Source organism: Coturnix japonica, chromosome 4 (assembly GCF_001577835.2).
Source record: "Coturnix japonica isolate 7356 chromosome 4, Coturnix japonica 2.1, whole genome shotgun sequence".
NCBI classification, from domain to species: Eukaryota; Metazoa; Chordata; class Aves; order Galliformes; family Phasianidae; genus Coturnix; species Coturnix japonica.
This window is the reverse complement of record NC_029519.1, coordinates 26,052,386-26,069,546: the sequence shown is the minus strand read 5'-3', so window position 1 is coordinate 26,069,546 and position 17,161 is coordinate 26,052,386. Positions and strand designations below refer to the sequence as shown.

Here is a 17,161-nt window from a genome sequence, read left to right as displayed (position 1 = left end):
TCTACAACCAAATGTTTGGTCCGCCACTGTAGTCATGTATTTAGTTAAGATAAAATGTTTCTTTGTGGAGAGGGAGAGAGGAAGTGTCACAATAGGCCAAAATTGATCAGATGTGCCAAACTGACTTTCCCATTTTACAATTTCCTGTTACAACAGATGCAAGATTTCAAGCAGACTTGCATGTAAGCATTGCTCTGTAGCACAAGATCAATCTTGAGAGTCAAAAATAATCACCTTTTTTGTGTAGATCTCACAGTCGGATCTTAATCTCTCTAATTCCTTCCTTTATCTTGGTGTTTATTTCTAGATTTGGATCTGGGATGCTGATTTTAAAGCCAGAAAATGTAGGTGAGGCAGCTGTTCAAGCTGTAGCAGTTTCTTGCCATTTCAGCTGTCATACGTATCCATGTTCTGCAGCCTCTACTGCTTCTATCAACTGTGCTGTACAGCTGCTAGGAAAGACATAAGTGAGTGATGAACTACAAACTGTTGGTCTCCTAACAATGACAGCAGGCTGGAACACCCCAATATTGACAAGTATTTTTAATAACTCGTTCTTTATTTCCTACCATTGTAAACATAAGTTTCCATTACACAGACATCACAGTTTACATTATTGCTTTTATACTGTGGTAAACATAAATTTCTATCCGTATGCAGTTATCTAAGCACAGTGTGATAAGGAGCAGCTGCCCCCCGGCAGCACTCTCAGGTGTGTTTCCCCCCCCACCTCCACCACCCCCTTCCCAAGTGAAAGACAATATACAGACTGGCACAGGAAACATTAGTCCCGAGATAGATCACCACAGCACTACAGCAACACAAAACAAACAGGTATGACCGAAAAAACCCACTAGTTGTATTTTCAATAATCGTGACTATTGAATTCCCACAAACCTTTTCCATCACAGTAATTCCTAAGACAAGGCTAACTAACGTTCTTGGTCTTAAATGTTTATTTAAACTAGGATGGAAAAATCTAGGGAACGAATGCTTGGGGTTTGGTATTTGTTTGTTTGACCCCAATGAGTAAAAATCCAGAACTACTTGGTGCTTACATTGGCCCCTTCTCATACTGCCCTCTTAGGACAGGACATCCTACTGTCTGCACTATCAGATGGCAGAAGCATCAGTTTGAAAACATTTTTGTTTCTTAGGTAGCACTGTCTTCAAATCATGTTTTCCAATCATATTGGTTATGTGTGAAGCCGTGTATTCAGTGAATGAAAGACGAGCTTCTACCTTGATTTATAGCAATCTTTACACATCTCCAGATTACTTTGTTCATGGTGCGGTACCGCGTTTGAAGCACGTGCTTGTACAAGGGGAAGGGAGGAAGTTTGCTAAACAGTTGCTACAAGGACAAAACAAATTAGAGAGCCACGCTGTGTTCAGTCTTATTTTTTTCCTAAACTGACTGTTAGGTATCAGCCGTGCTGTAGTGAATGCTTTGAAGATGCAGCATGTTAGCAAACTAACAATACTTACGAGTTCCAATAAGATAACACGTGATAGTTAATAAATAACAGCAAGAGAATTTACCAAGTTTTAACTTGTAGGATTCTTAGAATAAGCTCTGAGCAACAAGTTCTGATGTTAAAGCAAATTGATCATATCAACTTGCATAAAGGCAATTTTGAATTTTCCATAGCCTTAGGATTGTCATTCTGTAGCAGAGTTGGTATAAAATACACTGACTTACTAGTAAAACACCATTCTAAACACTCTTCTTCCCTCCCCTAACTGCAGTTATACCTCCCCCTGCCCCATGTTCTAACCACTACCACAATACACTTAGCCCACCGCCAGTGCAGAACAGGGAGAGCTGCTACTATTCTACACACAGTGACTCTCAGAAGAACTGGAGTACCTGATCACACCAAAATACATGCGGGTTCTAACCAGTTACTGGGAAACTGTAGTGAAGCCTAGCAAATACTCAAACAAATACTACGTACAAACTAATGCATTCCCATGTATATGGTACAGATATAGCACATCTGGTGATGGGTTGACATTCTGTAATTAAAAACTAATTTCACAGAGCTCAACGTACGTTCTAGACTAAGATGTCTCCATTAAGCAAAAGGAAAACTAAACCATGACGGTAGGGCTTGAAATGCCTTGGCAGTAGTTACACAGCAGTTTCCTAGTGATCAAGGAGCTTGAATACAAGGTTCAAGGCTGTAGAGATCAGCATGTAGGCTCTGTGTGCTACCACTGCCACAAAAGATATAAAAGGTTGCAGACTCTACCATAGATGAGAGGCATTTCTGAGACGGTAACAGCTCTGCCACTGTCTAACAAGTGGGAGATGAAATTAAAAGATGGGATCTCCTTGTCTGGCAGCAGCAGCAGGAATCTTGTGGCCACTTCTGAAATGCAAAAGATGCCACCCATTTACTTGCAAATGAGATCTATGAGCAATAGCAAAAATCGTTAAAGACAACTAAGATGAAAGAAGCTGGGTCTAGTGCATAGTAGACAACTCACTTTCTAACTGAAGGAAGTGCACTTTCTGCTCCTTTCTTCTGTCAGACATTGGGAATGTCCAATTTGCACAGAGATCAGAGAGAAATGGCACCACAGAATCTCACTGGCAGCAATTACAAGACTCCAAGTACCTGGGAGCAGCAAAAGAACTGCTGTTCTGCTTACAAGTCATGGTATAGCCATACATACTCGTAACTATGAACAATATTTAGTTTTATTTTTTAGTAGAATAGTATCAGTCTAATGTAGGTGAGCTGTACCTCTCTCCACCCTATGCATGGTAAACTCAAGAACTGTTCAACCATTATCAATAACTAAAGTACCATAAAAAGAAGACAGAACTGCATTACGTCCTGTGTGTGTACATATCTAGGACCAGGAGCTTTCCCACTAATACAAAGATCACAAACGTTTAAGGGATGGAGAGCAGTGCAAGAAGTCCCTATTTATACCATAGAGAATCACATAATTACTGAAGTGGGGAGGCACCTCTGGAGACCCCATGGTCCAAATGCCACTTGCTTTAAGCAGGGTCACCCAGAGCAGGCTGCTGAGGACCTCGCCCACATGGGTTTTTAATCTCTCCAAGGAGACGTTAGATTATGTAGTATAATAATAAATGTAGTGTTTCTGTAGTGTAGAATTACTCATTACATGAAGGGGTTTGTCTCTTTCCTCTCCTGCTCCAAATCTGTGTTATTCAGGAGCGTCATCATTATGAGTCATAGTTGTTAACTCATTTACCTGAGATGATTTAAAAAACTAAAAAAATAACCATGAAAGCTTGTGTTAGCACAAAACTTTTGTGCCAGTGTGCTAGTTAGGTACTTGCCAACAGAGTTTTTCCCAATTAACTCAAGATTCTAAGGCTACGATCCGGTTACAGAATAAAGATAAAATACTGACTGAATAAAGCAGAAGGCACTTGTTTAGTAATAGGTTTTAGGAAAAGAAGTGATGGTTTCACCAAATCTGTTCAAAGCTGCTTTTAAGCAACTATTTGTCAAAACACACACATGAACTCCTATTGATTAGATTGTCTGAGGATGCCAAGGTTAAGCAATGTGTTGCAGCTGCATCCTTGCATGGAAAATGTTTTCATTAGAGCTGGAGTTAATTTTCACTGGATAGATACAGAAGATGCATCTGTGGGGTTTGTTTTATTTTCCATTAATGACTGAACTCTCTAACTCCCTTGTACGTCCCAAACACAATTCCCCATCATCTGCTAAAAGAAAGGCCTGGCAATAAAAAGTCAAACGTCTTAGATCAGAAAGAATGGAGAAGTTGTCACAGCAGGAATGTTTTCAGAAAGAGGACTTGATCCTCACACTAGAGATTTATGATTCTTTTTCTGTTGGTTTGCAAATGAAGCTACTTCCAAGCACAGACATTTGCTGGTACGAATCCACAAAGAGAAAACTTCCCGTAGCCAGAAGGAATTTGCAGCATGTACATCAGTATGCTGCTCAATTAAGCCCCTTCTCCAAGACTGCAAATTACTGAACGCATTCCCTTCATGGCAGAAACAGAACACTGACAAGTGGATGATCAATAGACTACAGGTACAGAATGAGAACACAAAGAGCCCCAAACTAGAAACTTCACCTAAAAAAACCTCTAAATCCAATGATCGAATAAACCTATTAATGAGAAACACCACGCAGAATAAATATCTGCTTCAAGTTCTTGCACCAAGAAGTATAAAAGAAACTGAGAGCAAATGATCCGGAGGATCTTCAGACATCCAGGTTAACAACAAAACCAAACCAAACTACAAAATAAACGCACACACAAAAATGTCCTTTGGAGAATAGCATATAAGAGCTGTAAACAGAGGTTGATTGTCCGAGCTTTCTTAACCCAATGTAGCTTGCTTTTTTCTTTTTTTATGCAAAAGAGTTCTACTGTTATACAGTTCATAGTGAAACCTGCAAAACTTGCAACCAAATGCATAATCTCTTTGATGCAGAACCTGACGTGCTGCAGAAGAGTTACGGTTCCTTTGCATTCTGCAAGGTTAATATCACATCGTAATCCAGAAGAAGGCCCTTAATCTTGTCATGGAATTTTTCTCTGTACTGGTTGAAGTGCATAATGCTTTCTGGTTCTTCTTCAAACCAAAACTTATCAAACTCATAAACCAGATAACCTGTGAAGAAAATAAACACACATCTACGCAAACGAGCTCTGCAAACTTCTGCCTTGAGCTTAGACCTACAACAACCCCTTAAAATAGTGAGTGCTTTGTCCCTGTTAACTGCAACCTCCAGGGCACTGAAAGAAATGAGTAAAAAATACAGAAAAATCTGCAAATACTGAACTTTCAGACTGCAGATATAGAAAGCCACCGAAATTTATTCCTTAGGCACGTGTATGGGAAATCACAGTTTGAACCTCTGATTAATCAGCTGAGGCAAGTGTTGGGTCAGCTGTGGGAGCACAGGTGAGAGTAATTTAGCTGTGCTCCCAGAGGGGTGGACCTCGACTCCACCTCCTCTAAGACCTCATTTAAGGGCTGACCAACACTAAGGCAACATCTCTTGGAGATTGCTCCCCAGCAGAGACTGCTTCAGCTTTCCGGTCAAGGCATCGACATTGGTGAGTTTTCCTTTACTAATAACCTTTGACTATCCACCATCATCTTTGTTAACATCTTTATATTAGCCACCCTTACAGGCACGTATTTCTGTAGCATGGCAACTCACTGTTGGTTGCGGTTCCAATACCTGATCTTGCTGCAGCCAATGAGGAAAAAAAGTGGAAGCACCCTTGAGAAATAAATCAACCAAACCTAAGATTGTCTTTGTTACAGGTCTACTTCCAATAATCTGTATTGAAAAAGCCACAGATACTTACAGTAAAACTGATGGAAGTGTTCCATTTGTGGCAATCCAGGGACCACGTTGTACAGATGAGACTTTAAAGCACCATTCTTAAGTAAACTGTATGCCATTTCAGTCAGATTGATTCCAACTATTGCATAAGAGTATCTGCAATGGCAATCACAGTTCATTGTTTTTTTTTTAACCTCATGTGTTGAAGGACTTAAGAGTTTCCCCCAGAAACAGATGGCACTGCAAGAACTGTAAGAGTCAGTTTTTCCTATAATACTTGTTCACAAACTAACTCTGACCAACAGGCCCTTTTTCAGTTCCCTGTTTCATCTATCCACATAAAAGTCAGCTACTGAAAAACACGTAATTTCCTCTACAATAGTTTCAAAAATGCCCCCGTGAGGCAATGAGGAGATGGGAAGACCAATTAATAATTCAGGTGACTCATTTGAAATTATTACATCTCCTGAAGTATTAAAAATCATGCATGAAAAAAGCTGGTACAGTATCTATAGCACGGCCAGCCCAACTTATTCTCCACATTAAAAATCTGCTTTCCTGTTGCATGGTTAGGAAGCTTCATACCATAAGTTTTTAAAGGACTGTTAAAACAAGTGTTTGTGTACCTCATTACTGTAAATGGCTCAGGAATCTGCTCAGTGATCTAATGACATACAGTAGTATTCCTGACAATCAAAGTCAGGAAAGTTTCCCATTTTTAGCAGGTGATTGTGTTAACTGGGGGGACAGATGGACTGAATAACATCAGACAGACTTACCATCTTTTTTCTGTACCTGAGTTGTTTTCAAATATACACATTTTAATACATGGCATTCAAGAATGAAGTAAAGCCCTTGAACAGCAGCAAAACACCTACTTGTATTTACTTATTACAGAACAAGTGTCCAGCAAAAAAGATTAGAGAGAATCTATACCATCCCTACATGGGATAAATAAGAAGGTGAAAAATAGGTATTCATATCTACATCTAACCTAAGGCTATAAAAAATACAGCTGATATTCCGAGTGTTAACCAGAGCCACTATTTTGCAGCATTTCAGTTCTAAAAAAAAACCTGCACACAGTTCTGGTTATGAAGATGATTTGTGGTGAGTTTCTCAAGCCTTTCTACTTTGGCTTCTACTTAAAATGGAAAAAAAAACGCAAATATTTTCCTCTTCATTTTCAGAAAAACTACCTGACAGTCTTCACATGCTCTTCCACAAAAAATAGCATGAAAAAGTCTTATGACTTACCCCAGTTTTGGGTGATTTGAATGAGAAAGGATCTGACGAGCTTCATTGGTGTAATGCTTACTAAAATACCTGCCGGTGTGAAACAAAACCTTCCATTATTGTTAAGTTCGTACTTAAAAAGATCGTGTTCAACATCAGTGTGTGTGGCTTTTAACCTGGAGCTGAACACTGCTTTGTACTAAAAACATCACAAAACAAAAACCAAGGAGATGTCACAAAATTAACTTATATTCAGTCTGAGCTGATACAGTTTAAAAAAGCAACACAACCGATGCTAAGCCCAACTAACTTAGCAAAGGTATTAAACGTGTTCTTCATTGCAGTAATTGATTCAGAAACTTAAAAAGCTTTCAGCAAATTACTTTCAAGGCATAACCAATCAAATGGTGCCATAACCAAGGTGTCTACAGCAACTTTGTTTCTCCCCTCCCCTCATCTGCAGCCAACGAGATGTCTGAAGAAGTACAGCTGCTAGAACTGCTGGCTTATTTTCAAATACTGGTTTTGTCTGTATATAAGCACCATTTCTAATTGCTTTCATTCAGTCGTTATTGAAAACAGAATCAACTTGTGCGAACTCATAGATACTGCAAACTCATTACAGCAGAACTTCAGTGGTTTGTTTTACTTACAGCAGATTCACTAATCCCAGCAGGCCCATTCCTCTGAAGTCTGTTTTGGGGTCATCGCCTTGGAAGCCAATGTCACACCACTGCTTCGTGATTCTGGCCTTCAGATTTTCATGAGGCATCAGCAAATTCCAGAGCTGCACAAACATGTTACCATGTTATACATTGCTCTGAAGCATTCTAACTCATAATTCAGAGCACATTGGAGACCACTGACCATGGCACAGGACACATACAGCCTGAACACTGCTTTCTGTTAGTGGCGATCACGAGTTGTACTCCAATAGTTTAATCAAGCAGGTATGAAAATGATTACATTTAACTTTAAGTGTTAGTTTCCCTTCATAGACACCACAGAAGCAAAGACTTGTTTCATTTCCAAAAACAACTTACCATGTTCCGACAGGACAGCAGTATACTGAAATATCAATTTGCAATTAACCATACCGCACAAATTTGGGACTTCTGTGAGAAGTTGAATCCTTATGAATTACTAAGAAAATGACATGCTAATGTATTTGCATGCTAGCAGTTACATTAAAAAGCCTTAAACAGAATTATATCATTTGTATGCTATTATTTGTACTGATAATTGAAATCTGGAAGACAGAACTGTCCTCTTCAACGCTGATGCAGTAATAAGAAATCACCAAGTGGGTTGATTCTTTAAGTAACTGTTAGCCGAGAAATTTATAGAGCGTAGGTGAAGTTACGCATCTTTTTAGTTAGGATTCTTCAGTGACCCATTAGGAAAATGAGTCTGCTGTTGGTGCTCTGTCTGATTTTACAGCAAATGATCCCAGAGCAGGCAACTTTTGTTTACCCGTTTTGCTCTGGCATTTTATTTTGATGAGTCTATAATGGCTTAGAAGCTTGCAAGTGGAAAAGAGCTTTCATTAGGGCAGCTGCTCATAACGCTGCTTTTAAATCAAGTTCATTACAACTGCTGAACTTGATGGTGGGGGACAGGTACAGCTTTTGCTTGTGGTTTGGTCTTTTTTACCTGAATTAACTGTTCCTCGTGTTCTTTGTTATCTGAATCATATGTGACCTTCCTCAGATTTTCCACATCCAAGTAAAGTTTTTTATAACCTGTTATCTGCAGTAAGGACATATGCAGATTTGTCTTAAACCTGGAATAATAACAAGTAACATAAGTTATTAAGAGGCATAGATAGTCATCAATTCTTGCTTGAACAACATTGAGAAAAGTCTTAAGCACAACCTAAATGTTAAAATCTGGAAAGGCTTTACATTTACATTTCGTACTTCAGCGTTCTGGTACTGCTATTTGGATCCTATTTCTACTTATAAAACCACTAGCTGCGCAGTCAGGTGTTCTTCACTTATAAGAATGAAGTAATGCCCCTCAGTTAAAGCTCTGACAACACAAAAACTCCACGCATCATCCTGACTACTGTACCTTCAACTACTCCCGAGCTGTTTGTAAACTTCAGTCCAAGATTTGACATAAATGTTACAACTTCAAAGAAAAGTTTCGTTCTGAAAAGTCAAAATTCTAGTTCAGGTTTTCCCCTCAATCATTCATAATTACTTCTTCAGAGGAATGCAAACTATAATCTGGTACCATTATATTCTCTCAAACGTATCTGAACAACTACAAAATTCATGTCACAACTTCTGTGATAATGCAAGGAGTAACACAAGTGACCTGTGAGATAAGGAGGAGGTTATCACAAATCCACATCAAATTAAACTTTGCAATTTATTTTCCAGATCGTGACATAGCTACACCTTATTTTCAAACCCTACATAAAGTCTTGTGCTGAACTGTCCAGTGACTGCATTAGACCAAGCAACAGCAGGAATGTGTCAAGAAGTCAGAATTACTGGCCTTGAAGATCCCGCGTCAGACTTCTGAACGTACCTGATATCCTTCTCTTCAATTTTCTTTTCTTTCATTACATCTCTGACACACTTCTCTATTTCAGTTTCATCAGCATTTAGAGCGTTTCTTAGAACCTAAGAAATATACAGAGTAAAAGACCCATGAGGAAAGCAGAAATTAATGCAGAAATCTATCATCTGTTTTACTCTTGTTACTTCTCAGCCTCTGAATGAGCCACGAGTATTCTTTAAAAACTATGAGAACAGTCAATAAATTGAAAATATGTACGATAAATGTGCTCAAATCACATACAAGATCTTCAAGAATTGGTTTAATTATTAAATTTCATTTCAATAAAAGTGTATAATTTGTAGGTGACCCACAAAAAATAAAACACCCAAGTTTAGGTTCTTGTTTGCCTTCAAATGCTGAACTGAAAGATGATCTTCCTAACCTCGATCTAAAAAAATGCAGCTATCAAGGAGCAAAAGTGACAAAACTTCACTAAGGAAATAATGCTTCAAAATTAACAGACAGCACACTAATGAAATTGAGGTATGAATCCTGAGCTGAAACAACAGAACTCAATTCAAAATTCTGCCATTCTGGTCTTCTAGAACAAAGGGAAAATGCTAAGAATAAATACATTGCCCATGTGAAGTCACTCGGCAGCTATTTTATTTCTTCTTTTGAACTTCTCGTGGTCACAATGCATTCTTAATACAATTAACACTCACACCAATATCGTTCTGTCTCAGTGAGGCAAGAGGTAAATCCTTTAGAACTGAACTGAGAGATGCTCAAAGACCCATCCATGTTATGTGCCATTGAAGACACACACACTTGAGGGCGTTGAGCGTAGTACTACAGTATCTAACTGCTAAGGAACACTCGGTATGAGCTTGTTAGTTAAAAGTCTACCTGCAAACTTGCACTTTTCCCCGTGATTAGAGAAAGTCTCGTACAGGCAACACACAACTGCTCTGTCTATATCACCTGCCTCTGTCTCATTTCTGGTTTCTGCAAAGCCAACATGGCAAACAGCTGTGCCAGGGAGAAGGGACCTTCTCCAGGACCAATAACACAGTGCCAGGACTTGTCTGAGTGCTGCTGAGGAGCCATGAAGGGACATGGGGCTATTTTGAAGGCCATGATGTGATTGATCCTCACATGCAGAACCCAGAACAGCGCTCTTCTCCCTCCGTCTCTTCCTTCTCCAATTTATTCTGCCCTCAACAAGCATTTCCAGGTATCTGCCTCTGAAATAAGGTTAACAATAACAAATAATTACCTCAGTTTTTCACAACTTTATTATTTTCAATAATTACCTTATTTTTCGACGATCCCAGTGAATGTTCTGCAATAATAACAACACAAGAAAAGTCACATGCATTGAACTGGTTTGGTTTTATTAGTTTATAACGGGCGTTGTTGCACTATTTGGTGTAATTTCTGGATGACACAGGTAGGGCGATATTAAAACCCAGAGGTATCGACCAACCTCACTCACCAACCCGCAGGACCCATGCGGTGATGTCATGACGCCCCCCTTCGTTTTACCTATGCCCAGCGTCCTCCGCGCGCCCTCCTCGGCGCCGTCGAGCAGGCGCTGCAGCTCGCACTTCCCGCTCAGCAGCCGCCACAGCCACTTCAGCCAGAACCGAAAGTAGCTGCTGTACAGGAACCCCCACAAGTGCACCAACATCTCGGCCCGCTCCGAGCCCCCTCCGAGCCAAGGAGCTGCCGGCCGGCCCCACTCAGCCCCGCGGGCCGGCAGCGCTCGGCGCCCCGCAGCCTCCAGCCGGAAGCCGCCCGCCGCCTTCCTGACCTGGAAGTGATGCCGGGAAGGGGGGGACGGAAGTGTCGGCTGCGGGGCTGACGGGGGAAGGCGGTTGGGAGGGGAGGGCGGCCACGGTCCCGTCACCGCCATCCTGGAGTCTTACTGCGTGTGTTTAATGGCTGCTGGCCGAAGTGTGTACAAAGCCGTGTGCTTGGAGATGTGCCCCCCTCGCTGTAGCTGAAGGGAAATGTGATCAGAAAGGAGATGTGTGTTTGTGTGGGCCGTGCCCCTCACTACAATTTATTGAGGGCCTGGAGTGTGTCCAGAGAAGGGCAACAGAGCTATAAAGGGTCGGGAGCACAAGTCTGTGGGGAGCAGCTGAGGAAGCTGGGATTGTTCAGTGTCAGCCCTGTTTGTTCAGCCCTGGAGGCTCAGGGGTGACCTTATAGCTCTACAACTGCCTGAAAGGAGGTTGTGGTGAAATGGGTGTCAGCCTCTTTTCTCAGCTAATACGATAGGATGAGGGGTGATGGCCTCAAATTGTGCCGTGGGAGCTTCAGGCTGGATAGTAGGAAAAACTTAATCAGAAAGAGTGGTCAGGCACTGGGATGCCCTGCCCGGGGAGGTGGTGCAGTCATCATCCTTAAAGGTATTCAAGAAATGTGGCACTGAGGGACGTGGTTAGTGGGCATTTGGATGTGGTGCTGAGGAATATGATTTAGCCGGGAAGTATTGGTAATGGTTGGACTAGATGATCTTCTAGGTCTTTTCCAACCTTGATAATTCTGTGATTCTGTGATTCTATGGTGGGGATGGGCTGATTGTTGGACTAAATGATCTTAGAGGTCTTTGCCACAGGTTCAGCCCAGATTTTTGGTTTAATGCTGGTAGGCACCTCCATTGTATTATTATGAATGGTTATTTTAGTAAATATGGGTTGAGCCCTTGAGAGCGGCAGGAAGAATTCCTCTTCCTTTAAACTGTATGCAGAATTTGATTGGAGAGCAAAGCGGGAGCTGACGGACTTGCTTGGCCACATTCTGATACGTTTCTAAATGGACAGAAATAGAAGCAGCTTTTGCACAGAATCAAAGCCACATGATAGGTCTGGTGGCCTGCATCCCAAAGGTGCTTCCAAGGAATGTGTATTTGGCATTGGCCCTTTGTATTTTTGCAGTCACAGGGATGCAGAGTTTCATATGGGGGAATCACTTGACAGTTCAGCCTAAGTTGTTTGATTTAGAGTTTGATTTCCTCTCTGTGGGGAGAGCTCCTTAGATATAAGGAAAAAAAAATCTTTTACAGTGGGTGGTGAGGCACTGGAACAGGTTACCTAGTGCTGTGGTTGATGACCCTGGAAATTTCCAAGGCAAGTCTGGATAAGGCCCTGGGCAACCTGATCTAGCTGTGGTGTCCCTATTCATTGCAGGGGAGTTGGACCAGGGAGCCTTCAGAGGTCTCATCTAACTCTAAGGATTCTTCAGTTCTATGAGGTGGTGCAGGTGGTCATTCATTTTTTCCAGTGTGGCTTTTTAAATGAGTCATCTGACTCTTTAAAACACTGGAGTGCTGCAGGATAAAAATAAACTGGGGTGTGATGGTTGTGTCAGAACAATCTTGGCTTTGGCAGCAGTGCTGTGTTACAGTTTGTGAAGACGGAGGAGTTGCAGAGATGTGAAGAAATGCGGGTAAGAAATGGAAGGATGGTCAGGTCCTTCCTGTCAGTCTCCATGCCCACACATTGATTGCACTGAGACAGCTGATGAGGAGCAATAGCTACTGGATTTAGTTTGAAAGTCCAGCAGGTGCATCCTCACCGTGTGGGTCTGTGCAAACAACGTGTAGGAAAATCTCAGCAGATGGCAGTTTTGTTGGTGGGTACCAAAATAAAGCCTTCTTACAGCCTGGTTTAGGAGTTTAGCTTTCTGTTGTGTACTTTTAATTACTCAGAAATATCTTCATGTAAGTATTGTTCCTTTTTGTTGTTGTTGTTTGTTTTTTAATTATTTATATTCACGTAGAAATCCTTTTTCATGTGGATTATTAAGAACCAAAGCCACGTCTTTTTGCACTACAAGTTTTGGCAATTGTTTCTCTTGTGGTAATCTTTAGCTATAGATATTCAGAGCACGCTACTGTTGTCTTCTCAGTCAGTTCTTATTGCTTCAGTCTTCAGGACTGATGCAAAGAGTACCCCGTGTTGATGATACAATATAATTAGACCTGTTGCAGTAAGCAAGAGAAATGTGTAGGTCGAGTTTTAAAATGCTTCTGAAATGCACCAGTGTACAAGAAACAAGTTGGAATCTAACTTATTTTTTACTCCTAAAATATTACAATCTGTATTTTGAACCCAAACTGTAACCAATTATTTCTTCAAAAATAAAGTGTGCCTTTTTGGATTTATTTATTTTTACAGCTTTTTGTGAGTTATTAGAAAGATGAAGTGCTGATTTACGGTAAGCATGGCAAAAGATAAAGGTGATAACATATAAGTCGGGGATTTCAGGAGCATTCGTGTCACTTTCTGTTCTAACCTTGATAGTCTTTTTCAGTGTCTACCAAGCAAGTGTAAACTCTTAACCCAGAGCTTCATTTGGTCCTTCATGTAACTGACTGATCCAGCAGAAAATGTCTGATGCCATGAATACAACTCGTTGAACTTCTGCTTCTGCATCACAGTGTTCAGTCAATTCACCAGATACATCAGGACATTCAAAAACATAAAAGGTAGCTTAAGAAAACAGTCCTGACTTCTTTTTGTGTACATTCGGTGCCTTCTGCCACCACCTTTAGAGAGGCTTGGGCTTAAGGAAGGATAATGACCTACTGTTCACCTTTTAAACCTACATTTCTTAAATGACAGCAGGACAAATACTTTAGCCAGCATTATCAGTTGGATCTCTACAGTCAGAAGGTGTTCCATGGCAGTGACTGTTACCTATTGTTACGGGTAGTTATTCTTTGTTTGTGTACCCTTGGAGATGAAGGGCAGCAGCAGCGTGCATGCAGAATAATCCTAGTAGCTGTTTCACCCATGAGCCTGTGTTTTCTCAAATATTTATTTTAATCTTTCTTATCTCTATTCCTGCTTACACAGAGATGTGTGAAAATAGGACCAAAAGTGCAACTTACAAGAAAAGACGTTCAGTTAAGACACATGAGAATGAGCCTAGAAACTTGTTCTGGCAGGTAAGCCATCTCAGTGGAAGCAGCCTGCTGAACTGCTGGCTCAGTACAGGTGGTAGGGTCACCCTGTGGTAATATGTTCTACTTACCTATTCTTAACAGTTGGGTGTTGTTTGTTTGTTTTTAATTATCAATATGCTAAAAATGCTGCTGGGAGGTAAGAAAAGGGAAAAAAAAAAGGCACATTTTACATTGATTTCAGGTAGTCCTTGAACATATGCGATGTATGAAGAGAGCTCTGGGAGGAAGATGTTAGGAAAACATGAAGCAAATAAGAGGGGCTATTTGAGAGCAGGTCTCAAGGCAGTGAAGTATTTCATGTTTCCAATGATGGAGTATTTTGATTTATTATTTTTGTAGATGAGCAGTTAATGTGTTACTTCATCTAAAGTTAATAGACTGGTCTTGGTCAGCATAAAGCGAATGATCATCACAAGTCATCGTGACTAAGTATCTGCTCTAGAGTCATCCCCATAAATAACATATAATGCATTTAAATGTTTCCTGGACAGTACGTAGGCTGATCAGTAGCTATGTGATGGTGATACTTTCCTAACTGGCTCTGAAAAGAAACTAAAATGTATGTTAGATTTCTGCTGTTCTTCTCTTTGGTATCCCTCCATCACATGCATGTTCACCTTGGCTTGGTAACATATGCACACCAGGCAGCCATTTGATAGGCATTCAATTCACTGTTTATGTTCTGTTTCTCATAGGACTACACATCCATTTTAGTAGGGACCTAGGAGATATGGTTTAGGGGTTTGCTGTAGGTATGGTAAAGGGAGGATGGTTGGACTAGATGATCTTGTAGGTCCTTTCCAACCTTGTGATTCTATGATTCTATACTGTGTCAAAAGCTGCACTGATCTTCCATTAAAAGGAGTGTGTTGCGCTTTTCATATGTTAACTTGGAGAGAGAAGTGGCAGTGGGGAGGCAACAGAGCATAAGAGTGCTGAGTTGTAGCCACACTGGTTAATAACAAGAATTACAGACACTTAAAGCAATTGTAATTTAAACAAGATTTCTCAGTGATCTCAGTGAGTGAAGGAAGAGGGCTGTGTAGTGACTGAGTATAGATCAGGAAGAATAAGCCTAACTTCAGGTTTCCAAGTGATTCACAGAGCCATACTCAGAGCTGAAGTTCTCTATACAGATAAAGGCCACTTAACGGTCCCCTGTGCTATTAATGAATAATAAGATTTATCACTCAAAGTATCTATTAAATGGAAAAGTAAACCTGTCCATAGAAATGTTCCAACGCTAAAAAATGACTGATTTGCATGGGAGGTTGACCTGTGAGCAGCTGTTGAACATGTCATAGTGAAAGCCAAAAACTGCTCATGGATAGGTGTGAAAATGACTTTTTTTCTTTTTTCCCTCATAAAACCTTGTGGCTCCATTAAAACCATGTCCACAGAGCAGGATCTGGGAAGCTCTGTAAGCAGGATTTCCCTTCCTTTCCACTATGGGAAAGGTCTGCTGCTGCCAATTGCTCAGATAGTGGATTGGTTTGGGTTGGAAGGGACCATCTAGTTCCACTCCCGTTGCCATGGGCAGGGACACCTCCCACTAGAGCAGGTTGCTCACAGTCGCATCCAGCCTGGCCTTGAATGCTTCCAGAGTAGAGGCATCCACAGCCGCACTGGGCAGCCTGCTCCAGTGTCTCACCACCCTCACAGTAAAGAATTTCTTCCTAGTATCTAGTCTGAATCTACCGACTGAGTTCAGTCCTCAGCTGAAAGTGCATCCTTTACGTCACCAAAGTCAGATTCTTCTTCAGCATCCAGTGCCTCCATACAGCGGCACGATGAATGCAAGCCGCTACACATGGATCTGCTGGTTTGCTTATGGAGTGCCAAGGAGTGATGGGGGAAGAAGGAGGCACCTGTCCCCTAATGGCTGGCACATGTATGTTTACCTGTGTGCTTTAGATGCCATCCAGTTACATTTCGCCTCACTTTTGCAATACGGTGGTAACTGAAAGGCTTTGTTTCCTTAACTGACCCTGTACTTTGCAGCTCGACCTCGTGGTACAATCGCACGAGGAATATGCCACCCACACCGCTGGGTTCTAAACGCCTACGGACAAAGCAGTGTCAGAACCGCGTCGATGCCGGGACTCGAGGTGACAGCCGACGCGTGCCGTAGCCGGGGCTGGAATGTAGCGCCCGGGTCGGGCGAGTGCCCCACTGCCCGGGGGGCAGGGGAATCACAGAATCACAGAAGGGAGGTAGGTGGGCCGGGCGCTGCCCCGCTCCGGAACGGAGGCGGGCGGCTCGGAGCGGACACGCCCGTCGGGCGAGGCCGGGCGGCCGGCGGGCAGCCGGGCACAGGCGGCGGGAGCGCCCCGCTGGGAGATGCGGCTGCGGAGCTGTCGGCTGCTGGCTGCGCTGTGCCTGGGCGCCGCCTTCCCCCTGCTGTGGTACGCGGCGTGGCAGGGGAGCCGAGGTGAGAGCCGCCGTCGGGCGGAGTGGTAAAGCTGATGCTATTTTCCGGAAATAAACTGGAAATATCTCCCTGGTACTTTCAGGGCTGCTAAATGGCTTGTTATGGGATAGTTCGTTTGGGATGGGTGAGAAGGAGTAAATCTTTAAGAGCTTCCTGTACGCTTTCCAAACGGTCTGGATTTACAGGTGCAGAAGATTTAAAGTAAGCCAATTATTAATTTCTGGGATGAATGCAGAACTCACAGCATCTGCTCCATTTAGCTTATATTGATCATTTTTGTGAGCAATAGAAGTGGACTTGCAACAGGACGCTGAATGTTCCCGAGCAGTGCTGATCTTCCTGCCTATGGCATTTCTTGTTGACCTTACAGCACTTGACGCTTCAGGTGGCAATTCTGCCAAGAGTGGGGTAAGAGAAAACACAAGTAAGACTTGTCTTAAGAAACTAGGATCCAAGAGATTATAGAGTGCTTTTCCCAAGCACACTTGATGTCCCTGTCACTTTTCTGTTGTGGCATGTGTTTTGTGACACCTTTGCTGAAATGCCATTTTTATTCAGCTTCTTTTGTGCCCTTTCTCTGCTGGTGTGCTGTTGGCTGGTTGGTTTGTACCTTTTTATGGGTGTGTTTACTCTTTCTTCTATGTGTATATTGATTTCCACAGATGTCTCATTCTC

At 41.9% G+C, this 17,161-nt stretch overlaps 2 protein-coding genes across 4 annotated transcripts in view; one reads left to right on the top strand and one right to left on the bottom strand.

Moving 5' to 3' along the window:
- Positions 1–528: 528 nt before the first annotated feature.
- On the bottom strand, positions 529–10,903 carry ELMOD2 (ELMO domain containing 2). Its single transcript, XM_015861048.2, has 8 exons — positions 10,626–10,903; positions 10,394–10,422; positions 9,105–9,199; positions 8,220–8,349; positions 7,220–7,353; positions 6,588–6,656; positions 5,353–5,486; positions 529–4,645 (listed from the first exon to the last, which is right to left on the bottom strand). The coding sequence occupies exons 1-8, from the start codon at positions 10,768–10,770 to the stop codon at positions 4,488–4,490; spliced, it is 894 nt and encodes a 297-aa protein (XP_015716534.1). The 5' UTR covers positions 10,771–10,903; the 3' UTR covers positions 529–4,487.
- Positions 10,904–11,641: 738 nt separating this feature from the next.
- The window catches only part of MGAT4D (MGAT4 family member D), a 32,503-nt gene continuing 26,983 nt past the window's right edge, over positions 11,642–17,161 (top strand). Inside the window, exons 1-2 of one of the 3 annotated variants that reach the window (XM_015861061.2) lie at positions 11,642–13,575; positions 13,946–14,037. Coding sequence is in view for 1 of the 3 variants with exons in the window: in XM_015861060.2 (XP_015716546.1) it covers positions 16,396–16,486 (91 nt within the window). In the remaining 2 variants the exon portion in view is untranslated. Of the gene's footprint in view, positions 13,576–13,945; positions 14,038–16,323; positions 16,487–16,586; positions 16,895–17,161 lie in introns of those variants that run through there. The other 2 variants (XM_015861060.2, XM_015861062.2) reach the window with 2 other exon arrangements.

Coding starts and splice junctions, on each gene's coding strand:
- ELMOD2 (XM_015861048.2), bottom strand. CDS start 10,770: ATGTTGGTGCACTTGTGGGGGTTCCTGTACAGCAGCTACTTTCGGTTC. Junction 8,350..9,104: donor ATTGAAGAGAAGGATATCAG/GTACGTTCAGAA, acceptor TTATTATTCCAG/GTTTAAGACAAATCTGCATA. Junction 6,657..7,219: donor CTGGGATTAGTGAATCTGCT/GTAAGTAAAACA, acceptor TCACACCGGCAG/GTATTTTAGTAAGCATTACA.